The sequence below is a fragment of the Mesoplodon bidens genome (assembly GCF_964165515.1).
Source record: "Mesoplodon bidens genome assembly, chromosome: 6".
NCBI classification, from domain to species: domain Eukaryota; kingdom Metazoa; phylum Chordata; class Mammalia; order Artiodactyla; family Ziphiidae; genus Mesoplodon; species Mesoplodon bidens.
Genome location: NC_138162.1, coordinates 3,895,919 through 3,914,045, shown reverse-complemented (window position 1 = coordinate 3,914,045; position 18,127 = coordinate 3,895,919). Strand labels below are relative to the sequence as shown.

The window sequence follows — 18,127 nt, the reverse complement described above, 5'->3', positions numbered from 1 at the left end:
AAAGACCACATATTATATGATTCCATATAAATGAAATGTTCAGGACAGGCAAGTCCTATAAAGGCAAAAAATAGATCAGTGGTTACCAGGGCTGGGGGCAGTGGGCAGCACAGGGAGAAGGCTGAATTTCTTTTCAAAATTTCCTTGTCTATCATTTAATACAAAAGTTATAAATGCAGCCTACTTACACAGTATGCTATGTAGCAAATCAATGAGTTTTTGTTACTTACCTTGACCACCTCTTCAAAAGTCTCCAGGTTCTCCTTCATACTGTAATGAGAACGTAGGAAGGAGACAAAGTTGCAAGGGTACATCCCATACAGGCGATGGAAGAGAGCGTAAACGCTGGCGTGGAGGTGGACGAGATAGATTTCCGTTACGTGGCCTAAAAAAGAAAACCATTGAAAGGAGTCACCGAGCTGAACACAAGACTGATGTGTGTGAAACAGACACGAGCACAGGGCTGCCAGCATGACTCCCTGCGTACGTGTGCTCCCACCTTGCTCCAAAGACAGTAAGTAAGTAAGAGCGGTTTTCTAAAATCCAAATCTGAACACACCGGACACCCCTGTTTGAAATCCATCAGTGGCTCCCCATGGCCTCTGGATAAACTCCCATCTACTTAGAGTGACCCATAAAGGCTCACACTGATCTAATCTCTGCCCTCCTCTCCAGTCACCCCCAAAATAGAACCCCAGACATTCTCATAACACTGAACCACCTTTACAACAGTACTCCCTGAAATCTGCAGTCATACTTCTCCACGGCCCTACTCAGTACACGTCTCTTGAGAACAGCACCGACTCACTCACCTCTGTACCCTTAGTGCCTCGCACTGGGCTTGATGCGTAAGAGGCGTTCATAGATTTGTGGAACGAATGTGTGAGAATGTTTTAAAATCAGTTTGTAGTCTTAGCTATGCAGATCTGTAACTACAGAGTGAAAAACTACCACCCAGAAATAAGCTTAAAGAGCTAAGAGTGGGAGAAATAGAAAATTTAATTCATCTAGCATTACCTAGACCCTATGGAAAACCCCAAGTCCACAGTATACATAAAGCTCCTCTAAATTAATGGACAGGCCATTTCTTTCTCCCCAGGAAAAGCCTACGAGACAAGCCGGCATCATATGCGCCTCAGGCTTGTCACTTAATTCTGCACAGGAAGCCAGAGTATTCCATTTCCCAGGGCTGACACATTTCATTCTTTCAACACGAATATCTCATGCTGGGATGACCAAAGGATTCCAAATTTCGCGTGTTTATATAGCTTCTGAATCATTTTGATAGAGCTGTACTACCTGTCGATATGGAAACAAAACCCCACTGTATCGGAAACTAGAACACTGATTAGGACATGCTGCACTCTCTCTGCTCCTTCCACATTTACGATGGACAAGTTCTCTGAACCAGAAGCTTGTGTTCTGTCACTATAGACCAGCAGAGGAAGACAAAGATGTACCACAAGCTTAGTCCTGTACTGCTAGGACACAGATTGAAGTTGTTTTTCAGTTTATTGAAAATCAGCACGTTGTACCTACCACTCAGTTTCTCGGACAACTAATCCTTTTAAGCCAACAAAATAAGGGAGGTATCTCAACAGTTGTGCTGCTTCTTTTTTTTTTAAATCTGTTGGCCGTGCCACACGGCATGTGGGATCTTTGTTCCCTGACCAGGGATCGAACCTGCACCCCTTGCACTGGAAGCATGGAGTCTTAACCACTGGACCACCAGTGAAGTCCCAACAGTCATGCTTCTTATTTGTGCCTCTGGTGGACGTACCTGAGGTATTTCCTCATCTGGCTGGTGACAACCAGCCATTTCAGCTTTAGAATTCTACATGTCCTTCCCTTCCAGCACATGACCTGTCAATCAATCATGAAAGCACTCACTTGGTGGGGCATGACAGGTATAGAAGGAGATCTTTACCTGGTTTCTTCAGGCACCATGACGAAAGACGGCCAAAAATATCAAAGAAATCATGAAGGTGCTGTTTCCCCGACTGTGGAATCATTGGTAGCATGGTTATCAACACTAAGACCCCTGTTGTGAGGACAATGACATCGGTGTCCATCTGCAGGAGGGATGGTCAAGAAAGAAGAAACACCTGTCAGGTGCAGCATTAGAATCCACACACTTGGAGGTTCTAACACCAAGGGGTCACAGGTTAGACGCCCAGCACAGACTTATCCTACTACCCCTAAGGGTGGGGGCACAACACTGAAACAGATGCAACCAAAAGCCACTGGGGGCCAGCCCGACCATGCTGAGTCTGCAGGGACCACGCTGATGCACCAAACTCATCTGGGGTAGGGGCTTGAACGGGGCTTGGGGACACCCAAACCCAGAGACTTAGGATGTGCTATTTATAGCCCTTGGAGGGAAGCACAAGAAGCTGCTTTTTAACAGAACAAAAGAATGCTGCTATTCTTGTTCATTCAACCAAATCATAAAATACTTACTTTTTAAAAGTCAATTAAAAAGAACCTTATACATTGACAAGTCATTCACTATTTTCAAAGGATTACAACAGAAGTATAATTTAATAAGAAATTAGTATAGCACTAACAAGTCTACTTAATGGCTCACCTTCACAGCAATATTTAGAGACCAGCAAATAAAAGAAGATATGGTGACCTCTGACGATGTCTACAGTTTAAATATCAAGTCATATAAATTTAGACTAATTGAAGACACTTAATAACCAATGAATAATGAATCAACTCAGACTAGCTACAGCAGCTCACATGATCCATAATTAAATTATGAATGTTTGCCAAGTAACTGGAATTCAGATTGAAGAAACAAGATATTAATCAAAAGACTACCATGCAGGCTAAGACATTCATTATTCCTACTAAAAAAGGAATCTACGAGTCTGGAAATAAAGTTTTAAATATATTTAGCTTTTACATCAAGCACCAAGCCATTTGTTATGGCGGATATTTAGTAGGAAGAACATACAATACTGGTAGGAGAATCAAGAATCTATAATGAGTTTGGGTAAAAAGGACTAACCTTAATTTTGGTTAACAAAACATTCTTACTGAAGGTTTGAATAACAGTCCGTAAGTAATTTTCAAGGCTTATCTTTTTGGAAAAGATAAGTATTTTGCAATCTGAACTAAACAGTGTGCCTCAAAATCGGATTATATTCTCATCAATCCATTCACTTAAAAAAATCGTTAAAATTGTTCCTGCTTTTCCTTAACATTAAATGCACATTTTTATGATACCCTACCAATATGACTCCTTGAGATCCACCTCTAGGGAGATTAAAACAGTTACCCTTGTTGGCAGAGACAAAACTCAATTTGCATGGTGCTGTGTCGGATGACTCCAAAGGCACTGCCATTCTGGAACAAACACTACTGGATATTTTCATGTCATATCTCTGTGAGGTACAGGTAGTTCAGATTAACCACATTTCCTTATTTTATAGATAGGAAACCAGTCCAGGAACTAAAACAGACTAAGCAAATAACGCTGAGTATTTCAGCAAGCCACGGTCAAAACTAAAAGCACTACTTTTAGAAACTTTTTAGAACTTTTAGAAACTAAAAGTTCTACTTTGGTTTTGACTCCCTCTGTAGAAAAACGCACTACGGTTAGTGCAAAAACGTAGACTGCAACTCAGCTGCAACCAGAACATGCTCCTAAATAGTTGAAAGAGCCTTTCAGCCATTTTTCTATTAGCCAAAAGAGAACTTAGAAATGGGGGTTCCCCCAAGACAAACCAGTATGTTTTCAACGGAGGAAAGGCTAGACAACGATGAAATCAAAGAGGGCTGGAACAGCATAATGTCAACCAACCTGACCGAAATGTTACCACATTTGCTTGGACCAAACATATTGCGATAGTCGCAGTGATGCACTGAGAGCTTACTATGTACCTATTCTGGACCAAGTTACATTCGAGAAAAACCAAATGCCCAGAAGTTTTCAAACTCTCAAAGTTAAAATCTAGCTTGCTTGCTTTAACGTACTCAGGATTTCAGAAATTATATTCACAAAGCTATTTCATTCAAATCCTTACAAACACCGTACCTTGAGACATTTTAGTAAAGAAGGCAAAAGAGGTGCTTGAGAGAGCTTATGCTTCCAAGACGGCTGCAGTCTCACAACGTGGCCCAGTAACGAGAGGGTGGATAACCGAGAGGCGGCTTTGCCCACGTATTCATTCATTTTGTCCAAGAGGTGCTGAAAATGCACAAGAACAAGAGAAATATATCTCAATAAAGCTGGGAAAAACCAAGGGAACCAAGGGAAATGCACACATGAATGTATGAAGTTCACACAAGGAGAGGCAGCAGAGATATAGCCCAGTCTCTCAAGTCTTCCCTTTGATGTAAAGAAAGGCTCATGCAGGTAGAGATCAAATTCAAGATTTTTTAAAACCATGCTAGCAAACAACACACTGTTGCCTTTGGCCTGAGAGAGGGAAGCCAGTTTGCACCTTCTGAAAGAAGATGCCACAATACAGGTCTATAAGCCGGGGAGAGACTCCTTCATAGGCCCTCTTTCTGTAATACATATAGGCCACTTCTTATAATAACCAATGTTATAATAAGCCTGTGGTAGGTTGTTGAAGCTTCATGGGATCCTGCTGGAAGCAGTTACTTATTGCTCCCATAGCCCAGCCTACATGGATTTGGCCCCAGATATAAATCAGGTAGTAGCAGAAGTTAAAATTCAGCCCAGGGCTTCCCAGGTGGCGCAGTGGTTGAGAGTCCGCCTGCCGATGCAGGGGACGCAGGTTCATGCCCCGGTTCAGAAGGATCCCACATGCCGCGGAGCGGCTGGGCCCGTGAGCCATGGCCGCTGAGCCTGTGCGTCCAGAGCCTGTGCTCCACAACAGGAGAGGCCACAGCAGTGGGAGGCCCGCTTACCGCAAAAAAAAAAAAAAAAAAAAAAAAAATTCAGCCCAGAGTAAAAAAAAAAAACCCAAGATGTACTGCAAAAGGCAGACAATGGCAAGGCCTTCAAATCCCAGTCAAGTAAATCACTAGCACATACAAACTCAAGATGTACCAAAATCTGCAATTGCAATGCTATGTTAGCTATTTACCATCAACAAAAATAAAAGCAAAAGCAAAACATGAAGGAGTCTTCCAAGTGCCTGGTGCTGTGAAACAGCACTAATCAATTAGTCCCATTAGTTGCCCACACTTAACAGATTGTGCCATATTGATTAAAAGTCTGAAAATCCTACTCAGAGCATGGGTTTAAAGATGGGTACCTGATGGATCAAACTGTCACTATACAATTATAGTTTAGGATTACAGGATTTCTTTAAGCAGAAAGAGCCTTAAAAGTCTCTTGAATATGTTGTATTTTGAAAACTTTTCGGGAAACATAGGTCCTGACAATTGCTTTCATTTGTAGTTATACTCTGGGGGCAGTATCATCAATGGCACACGCATAAGTTGAAGGAGTGAGCTCTGGACAGACTGTGCCCTGGGGCTGCACGGACACTGTGACACCACACTTCACAGAAAATGTATCAAACCTCTCCCACTAGTTCCAGCAGTTACCTTATCATGTGGCTCTTGCAAGGTAGTCAGGATGTGCAATACAGGCTGAGAATTGGTTTCCAGGTAATAATCCACCAAGGTGTTCACAAGCATCGGACCACGGTCTACAGAAAGAAAAGGGCAGTTTATAATAATTTCCTTTAACACTCTAAACTTACCTCAAATAGTTGCCTGTCACAAAATCCAGAAAACGTTTCTTTGTATGCTACCCAAAGTTATATGAAGTGTTGTATTTCTGCTTCCTTAAATGAACTTAGGTTTAACAATAGGATAATACCAAGTTTATTTGCCTAAATAGCCGTAAGAGCACATGAAATACTATCTTCTTGTTTTTTTTTTAATATTAATTTATTTATGTATTTGGCTGCATCGGGTCTTAGTTGCGGCATGTGGGACCTTTCATTGTGGCGCACAGGCTCTCTAGTTGTGGCGCGCAGGCTCAGTAGTTGCGGAGCACGGGCTTAGTTGCCCCAAGGCATGTGGGATCTTAGTTCCCCAACCAGGGATCGAACCCGCGTCCCCTGCACTGGAAGGTGGATTCTTAACCACTGGACCACCAGGGAAGTCCCCTATCTTCTTTTTTTATTGCTTTTTTAATTACAAAAATAATTCATGTCTATTGTTAACAATTCAAGTTATGTGAAAGTACATAACATGCAAGTGAACATCTTCCTCACCACCTGCCTCCCAGCCCACTCTCCAGAGACAAACACCCTTGGGTTTGGTTCATGTCCTTTCAAAACTTTTCACACTTGTACAGTCACACACATCTAGGCCCCATGTCCATATACCCATGGTCTGTGTATGTGTGTTTTTTTCCACTCAGCAAGGTGTTGTAGACACCTTTCCATGACAGCATCTATGACCTGCTTCATTCTCTTTACTGAGCTCCTTGTTCTCCACGGCATGGCTCTACATAATTAATTTAACCATCCACCTGCTGAAGGATACTTAGGTTTTCCCAAGTCTCCACTACATTTCATTCAAGGCTATACTGAAATACAGGTTCTTGTACGTCTGTCAGCCAAATGGCACAAGCTTTTCAGTGGATGACAGAGACTCCAGAAGGGCAGAGCACGCATGTACTCGCCGGCCAACAGTGCCCATTTCCATGACCAAGATTGGATTTCAGCCAACCTGGTAAGCAGGAAAGGGCACTGTGTAAATTTATAGTTCTCTGATAAAAAGAGCGGCTAAGCATGTTTCATATGAAAAATCACATGTGATTTACAGATGAAACGATATACCTGGGATGTGCTTTAAAACACCTGGGTGGGGGGAAGTCAGGGAGGTAAGATGCAACAGGAAAGGCTGGGTATATGGGGTTCATTATGTGACTCTTACTTCTATGTTTGCGTGTATATTTGAGTATTTCCCTAACTAAAAGCTTGCAACACATGTAGAATGAATCCACCGATGTATGCTTTTCCTTGGTGGTTTTAAAGACGCTCTTTAGAAGATGAAAACCAAAATTTATCAGTAGGATTCTAGTCACCTCTAGGTCAGTCTCGTCTGATTAGCAGATAAGCTAACCAGGGTACGATTCTGCTTACCAGAATTGAGGTTCTCTTTAAAGACAGCTGTTACATCATCACGCACACTCAGCATGGGGGAATCCAACATGGAGAGGAGCTCCCCAATATTTGCTTGTTGGGCCATTATCTTACACAAATGCACTGTGCTGGGTCCAGGATGTGTGTTAAAGACTTTGAAGGCTCTTCATTGGTGCCACCACCAGACTGAAAAAAAGAAGAGGGATGGTGTAACAAAATGGCCCCATTTTTCCCCACAAAAAACTACCTGCCAGACAAACGGAGCATATATTCGAAGCAGTGAAAAGTTTGTCCAGAACTTTGCTGATAAAAGAAGCTGGGGCGTGTAAATAATTCTGTCCTTGACAAATTTATGAAGAGGAGTTCTAGGGAATGCAACAGAGAGAAGCCTAAAAGAAAAGAACAATACCAGTTGGAATCATCACAGCACCTTAATAATGGGACTACATCTAAGTTTTATTCCTACTCGGATTCTACCTTGGGTTTTGGCTAAGACTACGTTTATGTTTCAAATCAGTGATCTAAAGAGTAGGCGAACTATTTTCAGAAAGAGAACTGAAGGCATGCTGTCTTCTTCTTGACAACCCCATCAGAGTCTGGAAGTTAGTATGGCCAGTTAGGTCACAAGTGCATAAACCTCATTCAAACCAGGGATGGTTCCTCTATGTTTAGTGTACGCTGCTCATCCCAGATATCTACCACACACTCAAATGCTGCTAGTTACAGGGAAGTAGGCATGAACGGGGGAACCCTGCACCTTCAAAAACCCAGTCCTGTATGGCAGTGGAGCAGTCACCTTATCTTCATAGAGAAAAAGCAGCTCATTCTCCAGTGTCACGATACACGTCGACAATTATTCATTTCTCCCCACTATGGTCCCTAAAGCTATATTTTCAAAACCAAGTAAAGACAGCTACCATTTATTAGACAGGCACTGCACACCTTTCACAAACATCATCAAATACACTCCTTATATAACTACAGTATGACTGGCTCTTTTGTCCCCATTTTACAGGGAGAGGAACAAAGATCAACCCCATTTGCTTACGGTCAAAAAGCTAGCAGGAGGCAAAACCAGGGAGAACTGAAATTTGAGCCGAAATCTGCTTCACTCAAAGCACTAAGCCCATAAATGTGAAACTAACTTGTGGTTTTGATCCTCACAGCAACTGTGAGGTAAGCAGATATTATCCTTATTTTACAAATGAGAATATGGATACTCAAAAAGGATAAATAATTTTGCCAAGGTCACACAGTAAAGCAGAACTTAGATAGCCTCAGCTCCCAGGCCAAAATTGTATACGTCACTTGCAGTCACATTAAAACATATTCTTATTTTCTATTTGCTTGTCTTTGGGTAAGCTAAAGTAGCAGTTCTCAGGCTTCAGTGTGTATCAAAACCACCTCGGATCTAACTTCCTGGGCCCATTCCAGAACTGAATTCTGGGCTTAGGAATATGCATTTTAATAAGCACCCCAGAATAATTCTTATATGGGTGATAAATAAGCCGCATTTGAGAAACACCACGCTAAGGAAAAACTCCGCTAAAGAGTTAAGCTCCTCCAAGGATGCCAAATTTAGAGTAGCAATGACCCCTGAAACTGGTGAGTAGTAACTTACTATCATCTATGCTCTGGTTTAATTACGACCTGGTGATATTCACTGATTTTGCTCTTGGTGAATCAGAAATTCACTAGCCAGAAAAATCAATTAAAATGTATAAATGCATTTTTGATAGAAAATCCTGATATAGAAAGTATGATGTAGGAATATAATACAAATTCATATTTACATAAATATAAATCCTACAGGTAAATCATAAAGGAAGTCAATTTCAAAGGACTCAAAATGTGAGACCATAACTGGTAAGATTTTATTGTAAAAGTTCAAAGCTGAAAACAATAAAATTTCACCTTATTGTGAGTTGGATTAATTTAAATTTACAAGTGAAGATAATACCAACCTGTCAGTGTTTACTGTTCACCAAGAGGATTAAATGACATAACGCGTATCACACAGTTAGCACAGCACCCGGCACAGATAAACACTCGCTGAGTAGTACTCACATATTATCAGAAAGAACACTGGTAAAAATCTTTGGGCCACCACTTTCAAGATGACTGGAAGAGCACATTTATCTAGCTAGCCTCCACATTCATTTCTACTTCAGGTAAATCACAAATGATTCTCAGGCTTAAAAGCAATTTGTCCCTAAGTTTTGTTTTGTTCCAATAAAACTGCTACTTACCCAGTCTCAGGCTAGTGAGACTCCGCGCTTGTCTTTTGTATATTCAGAAGACAGTAATGTCAGAGCTGTTCTTCCAAATGCAGGCAGCCCAGAGCAGAGTGACATGAGCTCAAATCTAAACAAAGATGGCGCCCATCCAGTCACCTTGGCGATACTCAGGGCTGACCGTCATGGGTCACCTAGCTTGTTTTTCAGATTGTAAATGTAATTTAGGTATAAAAGTCTGATTTCTGGAGCCTACTCTTTCCAAATGCTTTACAGAAAGCAAAAATAAGGTTTTATTCTAACGTACATTAGTATCTATTTTTGGCAACAAGCTTTTGTTGCTCTTCTCTCCAGTTCTAAAATTCTACCTTTTAACCACATTTTTTAAACCTCAGAAAAAATATAAATCATGGGCTTTGTGTGGGATTCTTCATTTAAGTGCCTCAAGTTCAAGGATTTTTGACATTCTAAAAAGCCCTCACGGGAGTTCAATCATAAGCTTTTAGAATTAGTTCCATGACTGGAATATCTCCCCTTTTAAACTTATTCAAATATTTCTTGAGGGACTGAGTGCAGGATGCTAAGTAGGGAAGACAGACTTAGCAAGTGCAGTGAAGAACTATATGTACACGAGCAGGAAATGGACATGATTTAGTGAGTACACAAAGGAGGGAAGGGACCAGCTCCACCTGGATGTGGTGGGAATGGGTGAGTTGCACACATGTTAAACACACTTTACAGCCTAGAGAAGATAAGGGGAAAGTCCCTGAGAGGTTAGCGCCACAGGCACATGAAGCATCCACTTCAGCCATGAAAGTCTCTCTTCCATCTTGGAAGTAACCAAGTATAGAAAATAGGAGACAGGAGAAGCCAAAAGTCAATATTTAGTTAATACATTTCTGTATCCTACAAATTTACATTAGGGAACCATGACTTTCAACACCCACTCCCCACCCCAAAACCTGTCACTCTGATAGTCTCCTGGACCTCAGTAAAAGGCATGATCATCAGTCTCTAGCAAACGTCTAAGTGACATCCGTGCTCTTCCACCACTCGTACCCTCCCATCTAATCCGCTGGCAAACCCACTGACTTATCCCTTTTGTTGTCACCCCAGCCCAAGCCCCCATCATCCCCCCTTGGAGACAAGGGAGCAGCAGGCTCCCTCACTACCCTCGCCCTACAACTTATCTGCCACCAAGCAACCACAAAAGACTCTGAAATAGGGAAATCAGAATCTTTCACTCCCCTGTTTAAAATCATCCAGTGGCTTCCCACGGAGCTAATAAGCGCCAGCTCCCAAGGGGCCTGCAAGGCTCCACCAGATTGGGCCAGTTGTGAAGTCCCCACTCCCTCTGCCTTCGTTTCACAGCACTCCACCCCCTCGTCTCTCTGCTCTAGTCTCAGGCTCCTAAAACTCAGGAAAACAGCTTCTTGCTCAGGCCTCTGCACTTGCTGTTGCTCTTCTCCCAGATCCTCGTGTGGCTGTTTGTTTCAAGTCTCTGCTCAAAATGTCACACCATCTCTGAGAGGCCTCCCCCATCACCCAATCTAAAGCAACGGGGGTTCTTAGTCACCACCTTTGAAAAAACCAAACCAAATATGAAAAAGTCGTATTTGGGAATATCTCACATCTTGTGAGTGTGAATTAAAAATAAAATGCCAACCTGTCACCTCAATTTTATGACATGAAAAAAACCCAAAATCACAGTCAACAATATCCATGATAAATCATCTTCAAGCCAAACATAAAGAAGATATAGAGCATGAAGAAAAGAAAACAATGTTAAGAAGAAATGAAATAACTCAAACACATTTTGTACTCACTAATCAAATTTCAAAACAGACTTTACAAAACTGTTTTAAGAAGACAATTTCTTGTAGTTGTGTGCATACGGAGGCTAAAAATTTAATCAAAAAGCTTTTCAAAATGATTGGTATAGATTGTCAACAATTTTTAGTAGCTGAAAATGAAGGATCCTTGAGGCTTGCCCAAGCTATGAATCCCAAGTACACGTTCCTTCCAGAAAACAGTGTACCAGAAACTTTCCCGAATTACATTCTGCTTTGTCTAAAAAGGTTAGTGATGGGACCAAACGCGGCAGCTGAAGACAAATGTCCTTCGGGTATCACACACGTGTTAACCCAGGAGCAATCTAGCAGCTGACACAGCTGACCAATTTGTTAAAATTTCAAATTTTAACAATCTGACTACTAAAACGGAATACAAATGCAATATTGAAAAATGTTTAATAAAATCTGAGATTTGTGGGACTTCCCTGGTGGTGCAGTGGTTAAGAATCCGCCTGCCAATGCAAGGGACACAGGTTCAATCCCTGGTCCGGGACGATCCCACATGCCGTGGAGCAACTAAGCCCGTGCTCCACAACTACTGAAGCCTGTGCGCCTAGAGCCCATGCTCTGCAACAAGAGAAGCCACCGCAGTGAGAAGCCTGCACACCACAATGAAGTAGCCCCCGCTCACCGCAACTAGAGAAAGCCTGTGTGCAGCAACGAAGACCTAATGCAGCCAAAAAATAAATAAATAAATGAGAAAAAAAAATCTGAGACTTGTGATGTGTGATGTTCAGCTTGGGTCTCAATGATTAGATCATGACCATCTGACTTTGGGTTCAAATTCATATGCAGTGGATTTCCGACAAAGGACAGGGTGAAGTACACATAAAATATTTGAAAGTAAAAAGTCAAACTTAGAAAGCTTCCCCTACTCGTGAGGGAGCAATACTTCCACCTTCTTGTTAGACAGTCTACAATCTGTATTAAGTCCCTGTCTGTGAACAGACACCACCTTTAAGGCAAAAATCTCCACCTTATTTCACAATTCCTAGGAGGTAAGGTGAGGAAGACAGTGACAGAATACAGCAAATAGCAACCAGTGAGGCATTAAATGAATCCCATTAGCCATCTGTGTATAAAGACAGCGGACCAAACACTTCCCTATCTCCCCTACACCCTTCCTGCAGACACAGAAAGCTGTTGCACTGCACACTCCTGCCAGTAAACTCAAAATTAGAGCTCAGGGATCAGTCAGGTCACTCAGACTACATTAGTATCCACTAATATCCACTAATATCCACTGGCATTAGAAATGCCAAAGCCTCAATATTTAGGAAGGATATATTCCAGGACTCCTCCAATTCCTAGAAACCACGATAGCATGCAACTCATCCAAAAAAAACTAATTAAGACAATTAATAAATAAAGCCACGTTACAATGTAAATACTAATTCCTTAGCTCAGGGGTCCTCAGTCCAGGACGTACATTAGAATCAGAATCACCTGGAGAGTCCACACAATCCTGAGCAGGTTAAGGGGTGGGGTCCAGACAGGACATCTGGCTTGTTTTATATGCCTGTGTGGATTGTTAAGGCACAGCCAGGGATGAGAACCTCTGTGCTAGTTAAATGACTTGCTCAGACACACAGGCTTCAATTTTATCTAGGCGTTAGAACCAACGCTTAGACTGCTTCTAGAATGAACTGATTTGAGTAGCAGGTACACCAGGTACTAACTATACAACCTTAGGAAAATTATGTAACATTTCAGAGCCCAATTCCTCATCTGTAAAACGGAGATACACCAAAAGTGTGGCTGTGAAGAACAAAATAAATAACCATAGAATGCACTTAACACCATGCCTGGCACGGAATAAGCCGTTAAAAAATTACCGGTAATTTGACTAATTACTTCACGACACAGAAGGTCTAGTTCCCGGCAAGTAGCTAAAACCATCAACGTTAATCCTGAATGCAAAGAAACATCTTTGCCCTAGTACAGCCACAGACAGGATAAATGATTCTCTTCCACCTTCCCCCAACCACTGGACTGAGTTTGTACCTTACCTGTTCTGGGGACAATTGGTACTTCAGTTTCCAGTGCTGTCAACCTGGTGTCTTTCATGGTCACTGAAGAGAAGAAACACGCATCTGTCAATATCAATCTCACAGTGAAGTGAGATCCCAGACGCAATCAGAGGAAGTTCAGGATTCACTGGCTTCCACCTCTTTCCTACTGCACATCCCTGACAGGTGGCCATCTGGTTTCCGCTGGAATGAACACTTATAATCACCGGGTGCACATGCCTCTCCCCGTCTACATTTCTGAACAGTTGGCTGCTGGAAAATTCTTTATATTGTGCTGAACTTGTAAACTCTGCCTTTTGTTAACTGTCTTTATTAGAGCTATAAACGAATGGGCAGGAAATGCATGGGCAGGATGGGCTCCAGAATTAAGAGCTCCGAGTTGAAATCCAACCTCTGCCACTGAGTAGCTGTGTAACTTTGGGTGATTTATCCTAAGTCTCTAATGTCCAACCTTAAATTACGTCACCTGTACAGTGAGAAGAACGGTGGCATCTACCTCCTAAGGCTGCGTGAGGCCTGCAGGAGAGGAACACCCATAGCCCTCGGCACGGTGCGTGGCACAGAGAAACCACCCGAGGAGCCCGAGAGGAAGAGCAGCGCCAGGCACGAAGCGCTTGGTGGGTCCGCATCACTTCAAACCCACCACGCCTCCTCCCTCCCCACGGCCCTGCCCCACTAGCCGCACAGATTCTCAGCCAAGCCACACACGTCCCCACTTCAGGACCAGGTACGTGTTGTCCCTATGCCCGAGAGACTCCACCTCTGCCCCCCTCCCAAGCTCAGTCTTCACCCTGAAAAACCTCAGCTTAAACATGCGCTTCATCAGAGAAGCCTTCACTTCCCTCCACTCAGGACCAGACCAGGTCAGGCCCCATCACATACTCTCAGCAGCCTGTATTTCTTGGTCTCATGGACCACAACCAACTAAGCAAGTGTAATTAGTTACTGAATATGTCCCCCTCACCAGAACAGCAGTTCCAGCCAGGGAGAGACAGGGGCTTCTCCAGTACTGTGCCTCTTGCAGCTGCCGCAGTGCCTGGGACTTGTTCACTGAATGATTAGGAGTTAAAATATTTCTTAAATAAATGTACAAAGTTGAATTCTGCCTTTGAAACCACACAACCTTAATCTAATCTTCTACATGACAAGCATAAAATATTTGAGAACAGCTATCATTTCTCCCTATTTTCTTTCCCTTTTTGCCCTGCTTTCTACCTAAATTACCTCATATTAAATATCCTTGTTAAATATGAGTATATGTAAATACATTCCAGTTTGCTTTTAAAACGTGGGCCCTTCAAACTAGGTTTAGGTACAGCCTGATCACTAGATTGTAAGCTCCATGGGGACGGGGACCCAGGGCCTATTGCAGCATCTGGCACACAAGGGGGAAATATACCCTGTTCAAGTCAACAAAGATTGCATCAGCTTCTTTGGTAGCCACTCCAGGGGTGAATACAGATATGAAAAGCTGAACCTCATACACGACATATGTCTAATTACCCTGAACAGGGAAGAGCTGGGAAACGAGCCGTTCCACATACGATCCTGGTCAAAGTTGAACTAGTGTGTTGAGCAGCTCTCTAACAATTAAAACCTCTTGCTCCAGATGACGCGGTAATTACATTTCCCTGTAGAACACATTCCAGGCATTAACGCCGTTAACTGTGGTCCTCAGTGGCATACTGCAAGTGTGCGTGCAGAGCTGGAAGGCAGGCTGGCTTTCCAAAAAGGCCAACGAAACCATTCACACAGGGGGTGCTTGCCCAGCCACAGTCACTCAGCCAAAAGAGCTAGAATTAAAACACTGGAGCCTCTCATCTTCAGAATCTTAGCTTCAGCTGCTACTCCACTGAGTCATGTAGACTTCCTCTTGCAATTAATCCCAGTTGGATCTTTTACCTGAAAAGGAGTATCTAAGGCAAGGGTAAAATTAGGATGTATACAAGATGAGATCTTATAGCCTGCCTAGCCAGGATCACTGTCCTAGATAAAGGAACTGGCATAGGAAATCAGAATGTTTTTTGTCCAATGCTCGACATTAAGACTTCTTACCTTCTTTATTGCTATGCTAAAAAATGGTAATGGTGATAAATGTTGGCCAGTCAGGGGCTACCTGGCGTTATTTATATTTTTAAGTGTTTACTTATTCATTTATATTTAAATCCTGCCCTATGGAGGTACTACTAGGTAAAATCATGCGACCTGTGAACTTCCTGATCAGAAGTGAGGAATGGAGAAGACCCTCCTCAAAAAATGTGTACCCTTGAGGGGTATGGATGGAAACACCTGTCAGAGCATAACAGGGCCAATCCATGTTCTTATCTTCGAAAGCCAAATTAAAAAAGAAACATGCCCTCAGATCTGGACTCTTCCTCTTGGACCCAAAAGTTGTATTCTCACCAGAAAGCAACACTGTAATTGCACTTCTACAAGTCTTTTTGAATAGAAATAAAGGGTAGGTTTGAGGAAGATGACAGCTCTGTGCTTTAGTGTTTTGAGATTAAGCAGAAGGAACATAGGTCAACTTGTTTTCACATTTCACCTTCATTTCATTCTGTAGGTGTTTACAGAGAGATGGTGTGTATATGTGGGGTACACACAAACTCCAGCTCAACAGCCATGTAGAGATGTCATTAGCAGGACCTGTACACATTTTTTCACACATCTCTGCCCTAGGCAAGATGCATTACGAGCCATGGGAGACCTGAGAGCTGTAATATACCTTTATGAAATACTATTGGCAGGTACCTAAATGCCTTCACGAAGTATTTTATCTGAAAATATCAGCTGAATATTCAGACTTCTGGAAAATCAGTGCTGTGTGTGTGTGGCCTTCCATCCCCTAGGACTCCTCACAACCCCAAATCACATAAAGTATGTAACTGCATATCACATCGCCTAGATAATTTTGTGCAACTTTTCTACGATGTAAAAACGCAACTACAGGTATAGACGAAAGCAGATGTCTCTTTACTGTAGCTTGTTTTCTGTACTGAGGTTTTTATCTAAAAAAGTTCAAAGACAATTCAGATACAGGTTCAGGCATAGATAGACTATTTCATTATCAAGTACAGTATAAGTAGAACAGAAACATTACACAGATAATACAGATAATAATAATATGTCAATAACACACTACTGGGCTTCCCTGGTGGCACAGTGGTTAAGAATCCGCCTTCCAATGCAGGGGACACGGGTCCGAACCCTGGTCCGGGAAGATCCCACATGCCATGGAGCAACTAAGCCCGTGCGCCACAACTGCTGAGCCGACGTGCCACACGCCTACACGCCTAGAGTCCGTGCTCTGCAACAAGAGAAGCCACCGCAATGAGAAGCCCACGCACCACAACGAAGAGTAGCCCCCATTCGCAGCAACTAGAGAAAGCCCGCGCACAGCAACGAAGACCCAACGCAGCCAAAAATAAATAAATAAATTTATTAAAATTAATAATGTACTACTACACAATGATGTTTGACTCTGGCTCAGTAACGCTCAGGTGATTTCTTAGAGTAGTAATCTATCTAGTGAATAAAATTGCCTTCAGCACAAAAGCATTCCAAAAAAGGTAAGATACAAGCTCCAATTCACTCTTCCTACCAATGCACAGAAGGAAAGAAAGGGGTAGGAAATACCACTCAGTGTGTGAAAGTAAAACAGCTGGTAGCAAAACCTGCCAAAATGTGTAGTCACGTGTGATTTACATGGTCTCAGCAGTTGTGGTCCCTCTCTAGGTCGTATAAACAGGGGCAGGAGAGCTCCAGATTCTCCATTCAGAACTTTTGCCGTGAGGGACCTGGAAGGACAATTTGCTGAAGCGTATACCTACCCTATTTCAGAGGTAAATCCTCTAGTAACCTGCCTGCAGGGACAGAGCTTGATTTTGGTAAGGTGTAGCTCATCTATAAATAATGTTTCTTATGTGTTAACTTTCTATTAGCATGAACAAAATTATTTATCAAGAAAATAAACCAAATATCATGTATGTTTCAAAAAACAGAGCTTCCCTTAAAAGAAATCTGAGGAAAACTGTTAAGATTTCTTTAGGTTTCAAGTTCACAAGACTAAAACAGAAATATCCTAGGGAATAAAGGCACAGGGTTTGATAGTCTAGGACTAACACACGTGGTTCTCAAATGTGGTCCTCACACCAGGAACATCAGCATCACCTGGGGATTTGTTAGAAATGCAAATTCTTGGGCCTTGAGCCTTGGTGGTCAGAGACCTCTGAATCTGGGAGTGGGGTCTTCCTGGCGATTCTGATGCCCACAAAAGGTTGAGAACCACTAGTCTAGGAAGAAGGATGAAGGCAAGAAATATTAAACATATATATTTAATATATATTTTATATATACTTTTGAGGTTCTAAAGGAAAAAAAATAGTGCATAAACCTTGGGGAAAAAAGCCCAATGGAATTCTGCCAGGTGCTAAAGGTACACACAGACTGAATGCCAAGCTTGACAAGCATTTAGCAAGTTACACACCTGAGTTCTCCACTTACAATTTTTTTTTTAATGTGGCACCTAAGGTTGATCTCCCAGTGAAGTGTTAAAGAACCTTTCAATATAAAAGTTTAAGAAAATGACTTATAATACAAACAGTACATAGTCCATCTTTAAAAGACGTGGGCCTTTCCTTTCTACTGTTTTGTTTGTTTGTTTCTTTTTTAAAGCTCAAGTCCATTTTTAAGAGCAGTAATCTATCTAGAATGATCAGCTGGGCTTCAGGCTGGGTCTGTAAAGTTCCTGAAGCCATATCCAAAATTTCATATCTGTATGAATTTTGTTCTTGGTGCTGATGGGACAGAAAAGGATATTTGGTCCACAGCTTCCCACAAATTCTCAGAGGGTAACGGAGGCCCCCCCAAAACTTAAGAACCATTGACCTTTGAGTTAGTTTATGAGATCAGCAGTTCAGACAATT

The 18,127-nt window shown here is 42.2% G+C and overlaps 1 protein-coding gene across 1 annotated transcript in view; it reads right to left on the bottom strand.

Moving 5' to 3' along the window:
* Nucleotides 1-18,127, bottom strand: part of TSC1 (TSC complex subunit 1) — a 45,287-nt gene that overhangs the window by 22,842 nt on the left and 4,318 nt on the right. Inside the window, exons 2-7 of the mRNA XM_081236733.1 lie at nt 13,182-13,244; nt 7,086-7,271; nt 5,533-5,636; nt 4,046-4,198; nt 1,928-2,072; nt 231-385 (exon numbers count right to left, since the gene is read on the bottom strand). Of these exons, the coding sequence (XP_081092859.1) occupies nt 231-385; nt 1,928-2,072; nt 4,046-4,198; nt 5,533-5,636; nt 7,086-7,191 (663 nt within the window). The 5' untranslated portion in view covers nt 7,192-7,271; nt 13,182-13,244. The remainder of the gene's footprint in view (nt 1-230; nt 386-1,927; nt 2,073-4,045; nt 4,199-5,532; nt 5,637-7,085; nt 7,272-13,181; nt 13,245-18,127) is intronic.